Source organism: Temnothorax curvispinosus, unplaced genomic scaffold (genome assembly GCF_003070985.1).
Source record: "Temnothorax curvispinosus isolate PA1 unplaced genomic scaffold, ASM307098v1 QBEX01012135.1, whole genome shotgun sequence".
Taxonomy (NCBI): Eukaryota; Metazoa; Arthropoda; class Insecta; order Hymenoptera; family Formicidae; genus Temnothorax; species Temnothorax curvispinosus.
Window position 1 is genome coordinate 145,160 of NW_020221915.1, and position 12,922 is coordinate 158,081.

General features: G+C 38.5%; 1 protein-coding gene across 1 annotated transcript in view; it reads right to left on the reverse strand.

Annotated features, from left to right (window-relative positions):
- LOC112462253 overlaps window positions 1-12,922 on the reverse strand; it is a 32,158-nt gene that overhangs the window by 5,020 nt on the left and 14,216 nt on the right. Inside the window, exon 3 of the mRNA XM_025027926.1 lies at window positions 4,612-4,733. Within this exon, the coding sequence (XP_024883694.1) occupies window positions 4,612-4,733 (122 nt within the window). The remainder of the gene's footprint in view (window positions 1-4,611; window positions 4,734-12,922) is intronic.

Consider the following 12,922-nt stretch of genomic DNA (forward strand, 5'->3'; position numbering starts at 1 on the left):
AATGTGCAAAGATATATATATAAAAAGATAAAATAAATATAAATAGATAAAAAATACGCGTATACACGATTTATACTCTGGAGGAAAACAATCTAAATTATTGAAAATGTAATTTTACACGATAAATAATAATTTAATAAATAAAAAAGGGGACATAAATTGTGCTAAAATGGAAAAAAAAAATTATGGGTAACATTGTCGAATACTGTTTATTTACCGCTCATTTATTGAATAATAAAAGTGTATATTATATATATTTTAAAGGTGATTAAAGAATCTAGATATCTTTAATATGTGTCTGTGTACTGTAATTTAATCGTCGCGATATCATCGACGTTATCTTTATAGCCAGTACATATGCCGGATTAAATCTTAAAGAGAATTAAACATTGCCTTGTTTCAAAGAACATCACGGCCTCATTTATCAGAAAATGCCTTTGAGCAAGGTACTTAATATTGCTAAATAATCAATATACTATTCAATGACAAATATTGCCAAATATCACATCATAAATGTTTTAGTTTTTAATTATATACATGTAACGAGTAAACATTTCCATTAATTTTACCATGTATATCGATGCATCGATATATCGATAAGTAAAATAAAATAATAAATTTCAATGTATGATTTGTATTATAAATCATAATTAACTTCTAAATCACAGTACGAGAGACGACAATATTATATAAGTTTTTACGATTTGTTTGTTATTTCAGTAAATAGCGAAACCACAAATGAGAATTTATTTCAAAAAAGATACCAGAGATTGCGATAAAACAACTTGATTATATATCCTGTAAAGTACTTTGCTTGCATTTCTCCCGCAAGTTAATCGGTGAGTGCACTTTGCGTTATCGCGAGGGTAAAATCTTGGCACAAATGGTAGAGCTGAGGAGAAGAAAATCGCGAGTTGTGTGCCTCGTGTCGTCCCGATTTCGAGGCGTTTCTCGTCGAGCATGTCGACGAGGCGTTTCTCCCACAAGCGACAGGACAAAAAAAAAGGAAGAGGACGAACAAAACGCGCGAGTGAAAGAGAAATTTCCGGCGGAGAATTTTTATCTCGGGTAAAATGCGGGCGCGATATATGCATGCACGATGCTCCAGATTCATTTTTTTTTGCCGATCAGATAAGAGGAGAAATTGTCGCTCGCCTTCCGAGGCTTGTCGTTCGCGCGATTGATACACAGTAGAAACATTAATTACGTCGTGTCACGTACGTCGAAGAATTCTGAGCACTAAATAGACGTTTGGCATAATGTTCCAACGAGAGGAAAAAATATTTTCAAAGATTATACATCTGGTGAGAGTGAAAGTCGATATGATAAGGCGAACGAAGGTACACATCAATATATAAGCGAATAAAACAAAAATGATTTATTGGCAAGATAATTGTATAGCTAATCTTATAAAATTGCCGCTCTCTTTCAACCCTTTACTTTTCCGGCCATTCTGCTTCCGCTCTGCATATATTCGTTTTATTTCAGACTGACTGAGTATCTTGTCTTATTTTACAGCGATATGTGTATAATTCATTCCTCTGTTGATTTCGATTCAAATCATAATACAACCGCGCACGATGCACTTAAATCGAAAGTCCGATGCCAAGTGCACGGTGGTCGATACGAGTGTCTGACTATGCCGCGTCATTATCTACTAGTCGAGCGCCAGAGCGACGTTTTCTCTTTCACCCGTCTAGACGAATTCATTTTCCGCAGGCCAAATATTATGTAAAAGAGCGTTCTCGCGCGTGTAACGAGTATCCGCGAATCGATCGGGAGCACATTCGAGGGGAGACAAGAATCATGCGGAGTTCTTGAAGACGCGGGATATTTTCGGACATTGTCCGATTGTTTTCGTTCAGTCGTGAGAGCGATGGCGCACCGATTGTCTAACCCACAAAGTCGTTCCAAGCATTATGATGCTTGAGATGCTGCTGTAACAATACTACGTCGAATACTCGATACGCCTGACGTTACAACACCGATGTTTACGGTCGATTCCTCGAAAGTATTGCGGTATCTGATTATGCACCACAGCAGTGATGTCATAAAAAATATTGTGTCAATAATATATTATTAAAATATAATTACTATATTGCACAACAACAATCTGTCAAATAAACGCTACTGTTTTCTTGAAAATAAATATCAGTTACTGATATGTTGAATGTGGCAATAATCGTTGATAAACGACATGGCAATGCCAAAGTACTTCATTAACTTGAATATATATTTAAAAGATAACCAACTGTACTTTTAACGAATCACGAAAAAGACTTCAAATTAGCCGAACAATTGAAGCATTTGTGTAACAGAACGCTTTACATTTCAGATAATTTTTAATATTTTAATATAACTATTTAATTATTGAAATTTAAGAGAAATTTAATTGAAGTAAATCGAACACACAAAGCGGATGTTTATGTCGTGTTATTGCTGTCAGGCGCTGTTTAAAAATACCGATGCCTCTTTTTAGAACACCTTGCGCAATGTCAACACTTCCTGAAATTAATGCAAGGTATCCCGTATAGACGTTATCGCGCTATAGCAACTCCGGTTACGACGCAACGTGACGAGCGCGCGGGTGTCATGATACACCCGCGGCAAATGCCGCAAGTGAAGATGATAACTATTTTTACGGCTGAATCAGCCGGGTTGCCGCGAAGCGGACGATCCTGAGAGGACCCGCGGAGTTTTCGCGGCGGCCTCGCCGAGGGAAATGCCAGAAATAAGATCCGCTAGGTCCGCGGCGGGTAAACACCGTATCCGAATCTGGGCCAAGCCGTTTATAACGTCGGAATGCGTTGTCGTCGTGGCGCGTTCCGTCAAACGCGTCGTCGCGCTAGCAACGGTTATGTCATAACCGGGAGGCATTGGATTTCCGAAAACAAAAATGGAAAACCGAAAAGCCGTCTCTACATTGCGAACTTTTCATATCCCAAACTATGAATTCGCTTCGCTTTTATCTCGCGCAGTGGACTTTGTGATGGATGCTCGCAGAGATGCAGTGTATCAATTCCAGATCTGGCAAAAAGTAAAATTATTCGAACGCATGTCGAAGTTGGAAATTAATTAACAAAAGTATCGAGATAACAATAATTTTCAAAGTATTAAATAATTAATATTTAATATGTAAATAATTGAAAATATTTTTTTAGCAAATTAAATTTTTGAAGCAAAAATAATAAAATATTATATTGAATGTTTCTCGTAATATGCAAACGATTACAATTAAAATTAAAAATGTAAAAAATAAAATGTCTTCTCGAGATATAAAATGACATTATACAACTATTGACATAATTTAAATGACTACACACCTAATTTCTAGTTATAGGATGAAAAATGTTATAACACGCGTAATGCATTATGCACTTTGGATTCTGCTCTCTGCTATGCACCTAGCAAGAATTTTCGCAACGGGTACAACGTGCCGAGCTAAACGCCGTTACCGCTAGGCGACGTATTATGTCGTAATTCGTAACGAGTGTAGTTAAAGCGTAATACCGTTTTTTCTAATTTTTTACCCATTTCAGCGATCTTCCAAGCGAGAGGAATTCCAACGATATAATCGCCCGGCGATAAATCAAACGATAACACCATTCTACAATTTGGATTGGTGTCGATTACGACGGACTACTCCAAGTACACGGTCGCCACGTGCTTCGCTAACACCGTGGAGTCACTTGATACGAGAATCTTGTGCCAGAATTTTGGCACGATGCCGGAAAGAAGGTCTTAAATTGATTCGCGACAAGACACGAAACAAACGTGAGGCGCAAGCACGAGAGTTTTGCTGTAAACAGGCCATAATAAATAGTGCAATTCTTGGAAAAGTATGAAGAACATAGAGAATTTTACTTAATATAATACTTTTATGTAAAAATAATCAGTTATAAAGAGCAAAATAAAATGTAGCATCTTAATGATTAGTTGATGTCGTTAAATCTATGAGAAGAACACTGTCACAACTAAAAAAATATACAATTTTCAAGAAAGAGGAAAAACAAATTTAATTAAATTTCTTTTAATTGTGAAATAACTAACGCAATTACAATTACGACATTTTGTTATAATAAAACTTATACTGCTTCTTGAAGAGGTCGGCTGTGATTCACTTGTTAATTCACTTGTGACACTATTCATCCAGGAAACCGGTCTAAAAAAATAACGACATTTCTGTCTCGTGCAGCAGATTTCGCATAGACTTTTGTGACACTATTATAACATGTAAGGGACACCTTAGGCATCATACTTTTTACGGGCTTAACAAAAAAATCGAAATTTTTTGAGTTGTGTATTCTCGGGGTATGCGATATATTGGAAAATAAGAAAACATTGCTATCAAAAATACTCAACATCGCGCATGTTTCTTATCGCCTATCGTTCTGAAATTTTGCTCGAATTGAAACAGCTCGCGTGAAAGAGGGTCGATGCCCGTTTGCTCGCAACATATATAAGGATTAAGCGGGCAAGCAGAGCGGGTAGAAATTCATTTTATCGTCCTCATCGAATTCGGCACGTACGGCCGAGCGATTTTCTTCGATCGCAAAACGGAGTTTCACCTGTGCAAAAGTGAACCGGATTCGATTCTCGCGCCTCAATTACCTGAGTATATTCGGATGGCTGAGCTTGTTCATGAGTTGGACTTCCTTCAGCATATTCGGCCTGTTCGCCGCCAGCTGATTCATCTTGAGCACCATCACCTGACTCGTCACTTTGTGGGTAACCTGGAAAAACGAAGCGAGCACAGGGGTTAGTGACATGTTACGGTATGCAGTCGCGCTATTATTGACATTAGATCATGCGACAGGTGTATACGTAACCGTATACAGATTCCTTGCGTTACAAATTTTTCCGAGGTCACAAGCGCAAGAGCGCCGTTCCTCGACCGAAATTACGTTATCTTGAGACATTCTATAAAACCTTCGCTAAAGTCTTATATAGAATTTAGGATATTTTTGCCGAATATATATATAAAAATAAAGATCAGGCTAGGTAAAATCTATTAGAATTCGGAATAAAATATTTCCGGCCGATGTAGATAACAAAAAAATAAAGTTGTGCGTATATAGGACTTGGCATGTGGCCTTGCATATATTTTATTTGTGAGCAATGTCATAATGTGCTTGTATACCTGCAAGTTAATTACAAGATGTAAAATTTCTATGATTCACTAAAGCGCGATTAAGACAGAGGCCTACATAATTTGTAACCGCATTTTCCGAGAATGACCTTAATGCATCGAAGTTATCCATCGTGATGATTGTGCGAAACGTTTGTACGTTTCTCGCGAAACTTATACATCATAATCATTTAATAATTTAACGACAACCATGAGATAATACGAAATCTTCTTCTTTAAATATATGAGAAACTATATCATCTTTTTTATAATTTCAAGTGTCACTAATTAAATTATAAATTCAAATTCCGTTACTTTAAGACTTATTATTTTCTCATCATTAATGCAATATAAAAAGTCGATTTTTCTTCGATTCGGTAAAAAATGTCTATCTTGGCACATCTTGTACAATACTGGTGAACCGCTCGAGTATTCAAAGACGACGGCGACAGATGCGTTTCTCATCGCTTCGCCAACGAAACGAAGATTCCCGGTCGTCCCGGTTTCACGTGGCACGAGTAACACGCGCGAGAGAACGCCGAAGCGATATTATTCTCGCGAAAGAGAAACTTATTAATGAAACTGTGGCATGGCATCTGGCCGGCGTAAGATGCGCTCGTAAAAGCGCCGGCCGTGCTGCTGCTTGCAGCATCGTTCAATGTCGGAAAATGGACATACGGGCCGCAATTCCTTTTATTAGCCTTGAAAGCTGCCGCGCGGTTGCCTAATGAGTGCAATCACCGCAGAGCTTCGCTAGCAATTTTGATTATCGCGGAGGAAAGGCGACCTCCGTGGAAATACTATTGGGAGAATTGGATTTCACAAGTTCCTGTATATTACGCTACAATAAATTGAGAAATCGAGTCCACTACAGAATTATCTAATAGAAGCACATGAAACATTTACTGAGGAGATATTATCATCGATCAAGGAAACTATCATTAACATGTATCTATACCGAACCTGTTACTAGAATCTTTTACGTTGATAAGATATATATGTACTGTATGTGTATATTGCACGCTATATACATAACACAGGCACTAAAAGAGTAAATTATCTTTCTAGTTATCGTAAGCAATTCCTAATTAGAGAGTCGCCCCCACCGAGCCGCGAGAAACGCAGTCGTAAATTTTTCGAGCAGTGATAACGCAAAAGTGCGATCTCACATTTATGCACACACCGCGCGCTCTCGCGCGTAGATAAAATCGAGAATTTGACGCGCGTTATTCCTCGTGACGGCGCGAAAGCGTCTTCCGAGAATCCAAGAGATGCGAGACGCCGACCAGGGTTAAGGACCACTGGATTACATCAACTCCTGCTCCTCCAGCCGATCCTCGCGGCGCTGAAAGGCGTAATGCGCTCTTTTACATTCCAGCGCTCGCGTGCGTTTTACCGTTCATCTCGAATTTCGTCTCGGCTCGAAAAAGAAGTCAGCCGGAGATGAGGCGGGAAAGGTGATGAAAATGGAAACGCGAAACACGAGAAAGAGAGAAAAGGGAGAGAGCCTCTCTCTCGCAGCCGGCGTCGGCGGCGCGCGCGATGGAAATTTCGGGGGTTAAAAAGTCGAGAATAATATCCGAGGGGAATCTGGCCAGGATTCCTTGGCCGGCTCACCAGTTGGGTCGCGGCCAAACTGTGACGAATACGAGAGACGGAATCCGAGAGACCGTCGTAAACAGAACGACTGCGAATCGCGTTGCTGCCTCGCGACAAAAGAGAGAGAGAACGTGAAAGAAAGCGCCGTTTAAAAACGCCGACGATTTTTATTTTCGCTCAAAACTCCGCTCGAACGAAAAATCGAACGTGTCATACGTCCGTTCACGTCGCGCGTCACGCTCGTTTTCGCCGTTTCCTGAAAACCTTTCACAACGTTTTTTTTTTTTTTTGCAGAACACGTTTCACGAGTTTTTCTCCGTGTAAAGTATATATAGGATATTCCAATGTACCTTTCGTTTGGAAGTTTCGTTGATCGATTTGCGATCAATCTTACCTTATATAGCAAAATTGTTCACAAGAGTCATGCACATGTTTTGCGAGTTTTCAATATTTTATATTAAACATCGATCAGATTACTTTTTATTTTAAATTAAAACACCGGAGAATTAATGATCGTAATGAGAGAATATTTAACATTTACATAATCGTAATGCTGTGGCGATGTCAGCGAATAAATAAAAATACTCAAAATATAAATCAGTTGCAATCGAAACGCTTCACCGGTTTTCTTCACGCGAAGTTAAAGATCCTCTATAACTTTATCATCGAATAAATACTCGTTAATACGTGACACGCAAGTCATGGGCTTCCATTTATCCCTTCATTTATTTCGTCGCAAATTGCGGCGAAATTGCAAGCACGTAATTGATCCTGCTCGAACGCGCGTGTAATAAACGATTGAATCTGTAATGAGGCACGTTGCATTTGCGGATCAGCGGGGTACCCCAATTTCTTCGCCAAATATGAAAATAAATGTCGAATGTATTTATAGCGGTACAACGGCGTTCAATCATTCCAATACGTTTACGAGTTTAAATATACGCTCCACGTTACGTATTACACCTCATTATCAGAAATTCATTAATCATAATTATATTGGAGAAAAATTCTATGAAAATCGGGATGATCGATGACTCGTGTATCATTTAATATTTTCCTCTTTCTCTTTGATAGATGTATACACATACATAAAAGAAAAAAAAAGAGATAAACGTGGAAGCGGATGCAATATATAGATAGCTAATGAATCAACCGATAGGAGGATCGGACGATGCTGCTGGTCACCTGCGCCGATTCATTTGAATAATTCCCATTGTCTGGAAAGCATCGGCCTTGCGTGTTTTCTACGCACTACGCGCCATTGTGTTTATACGACCGCGGAGAGAAAGCACGCACGGTAATTACATTGTAGCGAGTGAGTGATTAATGCCTCCTTGGAGCGCCGCATGCGTAATGCGAGACACGTTTCGCGCCTTTTCACCCACACGCGGAGGAGGCTGCGTATAAGGACGATCGGTGTACACAAGAGGAAAATTAAATAAAACGAAAGCTACTCGCCGTTACTTGAAAACGAGATATTGAGATAGTGACTGAGAGATATGTCAATTTAGAAACCTGGAACAATCAGCTTCAGTTCTCTTGTAAGTAGAAGCAAGAGAACTATTTTTTTCACGTACCATTTTCGTCGACCCTGACGTTTCGGAGTTCCAAGGTAACATTGGCTATTTTTATCTCAAACAATAACAAATAAAATGCTGATGTATTATCAGACTGACTAAATGCAAATATTTCATAATAATTATTTTCTTAAAATTAGAAAGCTGTAACAGTTTCAAATCGTTAACTTTCGTTATCTCTACAGACTCTACAGAGAGAAAGAAAGTTTTGTTGAATAAAGTTATTGGTTTTCAGATGATTCAGTCACTGAAGGGCTCGTTTCATGAGAACGGAGAGAAGAGCAAACACACTTCATCTATCAAGTATCGTTCCGGGAAGCTATGGTGCAATTAAGAGCAACGAACCAATTAGCAAGCGCACTGCTGGATTTTGTAAGCTCGAAAGCCCTCTTTGCAAAGGTCTCTGCCTCGTATGTTCGCAATCACCGTCAATCATCGCAGTCAACCGTCTAATTATAAATGCGCCCAAGAGATGAAAAGCGCTAAATAGGGGATGCAGAAACGAGGATGGAAACTCGGAGGAGAATACGTACTTGAACTTTCGTTTCTATATTAACCAACATTAGACTAAATATTTGCAACTTTATAATATATGCGATCTAATAAAATTTTATTTAAATAAATATAGAAAAGAATAAAAACTGTGTGGTCTTTTTCACTTTGTAATAAACGTACAATCAGTAACACACAGTAACACGACTTTGCTTTTTCATTAAATCACTTTTACTAATATTAATTTTAATTCAATTATATGACGTAAGAGGCGTTAAATGTTATAAGAAATGTAGATATTGCTTAATTAATTATGATACATACCACAATACGATTTACTTTTCTAAAGAGAAACATTCGCTTTTAATCTCCGAAAGGCAACTGCAAAATAATTTCTCCAGAACAAAAGCAACATAAAAATATTTTCATGAGATTCAATTAATTACGCGTTATAACTGACGTAACATTTTGCGAAAATTGTTAGTGCGGCACCGAGATTTGAGAAATTCGTGAAAATATAAATATTTATGAATCCGCGAAGTGGCGAAAATCGATTAAAAACGATATAAGCGGAGAAACCGGACGTGCGAGGGACTTTCTAGGCCCAAACTTTTTCAGGTGGAAATCCACATGCCGCGACCGCTCGCTAAAGGTTAACTGCACTCACATGCAAATGCATTCTACGGATTAGCACACGAGCCATAACGGCACGACGGCTATAATTTTTTATCGTATACCTTATCGCCAATTTTAGTCAGAAATATACAACTTAAGTGATACCTATTTACAGTGTTATAGACTTCGTGTTACGTAAGTTGCGGCGATGAAGGAGGAGAGGGCTTTAAATTTTACAAAATCCTCCCTAACGGCTCTAGATCTTTCCCTCGCCATATGTCTTCATTTAACGTTTACACGAGTCTTCGTGACTGCTAACATCCTCTATGATTACGGAAAATTGGATTTCATGAGAATGCAAGTCTGCAAAATGTAGTAATACATGACTAAACTTTTATGCGGTGGCCTAGTCGTGACTACTAAACATTATTCCACGATAAGCGACATATAATATAGAGATTGCGTTTGAAAGATATTACTTGGATTCGTATTTATTTTACATTATCACGTATTTATTTTACATTTTACATTTATTTTACCTTGATATTTATTTTACATTACCGTGTGCCAACTATAACTTAAAATTATTTCAAAAATTATTAAAATAAAAGTTTTGTAAAAAAACCAACCAAACGACGTTTATTTCATGAGACTTTCAAGAATTGAACTATTCAGGATCCCCAACATTTGATACTCGATGACCATTAGCGTATAAATTAATTTAATATAAATCCGCAAAAAAAAATGTAATTAATTAAAAGTTGACACGGAACGCGCGTGCTATGCAGAAGCAGGAAAAATGTCTATCAAAGTGGATTTTATTAGCTGCGGCAACTGCGGCAAAGGTCAACTGCATCGCTCGCTCAGCGCGACCCGCGTGCAGACTCTTAATCCCGGCAAACGAGAAACGCGCGGCGATTATTCACAGCCCCGTGTCGTGACGTCGGGAATAAATGTCGAGAGGAAGTGATAGTCAAGGTCACGACAACGCACAATGAATGAGAATTTCTCAGGCGAACGAACGTACGAACAAACGCACAATGTATCGATCGATTTCTTTCTCACGGCGCGTGTCTCGCGGGACTTTCTCCTTATTTCTAAAGATCGCGAGCGAGAGATAGGGCATTCTCGAGCATTTTCTTTTCTTCTTTTTTTTTCAACGGCAGATGTACCGAAATGTGCCTCGCGAAGCGCATACCGCGCATTCTGCTTCCGTCTAATAACAATTAACAGAAACCTAGATATATCGCACGCAATGCAAGCCACACGGATATGTATGCGTAATTATGACATGTGAATGCAGAAGTATAAGAAATGTTTTCCATACATTGCTGAAAACGATTAAACGAGCATTCCGGGCATTTTAAGTTCTGATATATCGCGCAGCAGGTCAATTGTTAAGTTTGTATTTACTTGAAAGTACCGCGACAATACCAAATGATTTAAATTACAATGCGGTATTGTTTCCGCACTAACAATGCGCTCAATAATCCCCAAATAAAATCAAATGAAAAAAATATCGACGATTAAAAAGATGCCGCAAGTAAGAAATAAAAAAAAAAAGATTCAAATAAAAAGAGAGACAAATAGCGAAATGATTAATATATCGTATCGATTAATATAATGACAATTTCATCGTGTGTCGATTCACGATCTCGGTAATTAGGAAGGAAAGAGAAGGGAAGGTATGACGCCGGTCAAGCGATAGTAAAGAGAACTTGTCACGCGCGCACATGCACATATTCGCCGCGGAGAAATTTACCATGTCACAAGTATATTTATTAAATAATAAATGACGATTTCACGCGCTCTTTTCCCGCTTCTCTCACCGATTCGCCGTCAGTCGATTAGATATTAATTAACGACTATCTCGCGCGAGTAATAATCTCAGTATTTCAAGATTGTCACTCCCATCTACGTTTCCTCGTTGCGTACGCGACAGCGAGATCGCTCTATATATAATTATCCAGAATAAGTAAAAGAAAAATGTGTACAACCTACATTTAAATGACGTCAATCTCAGGTAATCTCAGTCCTGCTCATTGACAGTTAACAATTATGAATATCAGCTTGCTGAGTTGAAAATAAAAGCAGTGACGCAAAAGCCAACATCACAATATTTTCAACATAATTCAGCGGAGAATTGGTTACTTTTTTGCAAAAAATTGTCAAAGAATCTTGTAAAAATTTGATTCGCAAATAACGAAAAGCGACCTTTTGCACTTTATACTGAAATAAAATTGGAGATTAAATGTACAGGAAAACCGGAAGAATAAACCTCTCCTCTTTAAGAATGCAGAATAGTTTTTACGAGCCGCAGACGAACGCCTCCGCGAATACGACTTGCAGTCTTGGCTGCGGAAGTATGCGGAGCCTCGACACGCACGTGTGTCGCGCAGGTGGGAACGGTAACGAATCGAATCGCGGGGAAGGCAAAACGAGCGAACGACCGAGCGAGCGAGACTCATTAGAGAGTGTTCGTACTCCATGGCCAGCGCGCCGTGACCGGCTTTCTCATTTACTTCCAGCATATTCTCGTTCGGCACGAGGGGAGAAGGAAATGCCGGTGTTGCCTGCGAACTCTTGAGTCACAAGCAAGGTCGTCGTTTCCGACGGACGAGGAGCCGAGCGCGGCGGCGGAGGTGATATGCCGGCCGAATCTCCGTCGCTCGGCCGCTCATCGCCGAAGTCGGAACCGTTAATCGCGTTCGTGAATTATTTATTAAAAATTCACGCGATATGGACCGTTTCGATATTTCGCGCAGTAAAAATCTTCTAATTGATGCGCATAGTTTTACATGGAAACGAAAGTTGCACGAAGAAAGAATAATAAATGGATTAAGAAGCGCAATAACAGTTATCTTTTTTTTCTCGCCTTACTTTTTCATAATTATGCACAGTATGACATTTCATATTACATCAAAAAGTATAAATTATAAAAAGAAATAAGATTTTCTTTCGCGTTTCAGATTTGTGTAAAGTAAACATTATATTTCTAAAGAGAAGTTAAATATTTTCACAAATTTATCATTTTTCTTCAAATAATATAATAATAAGAAATTGGCAGAAATATGGTCCTCTCCGTTTTCTTTTATCGGTTTATATTTTAATTGAGGCCAGTTAATTCGGCATCTTGGTTACGGTCGATAAAATTTTATTTTTCGTAATTAAAACATCCGGAATGTCTGCCCATTGTCAATTATAATTAGGAAGAACGCGAATTCGCAATTAATATCGTCGGTTCCGTGAAATACGACATTTGCAAAGTTTCCGCTCCACATGGTACCTCGTAATCATAAAATTTTAATTCACAATTATAACTGCTAACTGATTAATTCCATCGAAAGTTACCGTAAGACCGATAGTTTAGCAGTTCACGCGGTTAATCTAGCAAACGACATTTTGCTTTAGAAATAATATATTTGAAGCTACAGGCTTTTAAAAATCGTGCAGGAAATGTTTTCTGAGATACGTTGAACCTCTAAATGTGGCAAAAACGAAATTTAAAAGA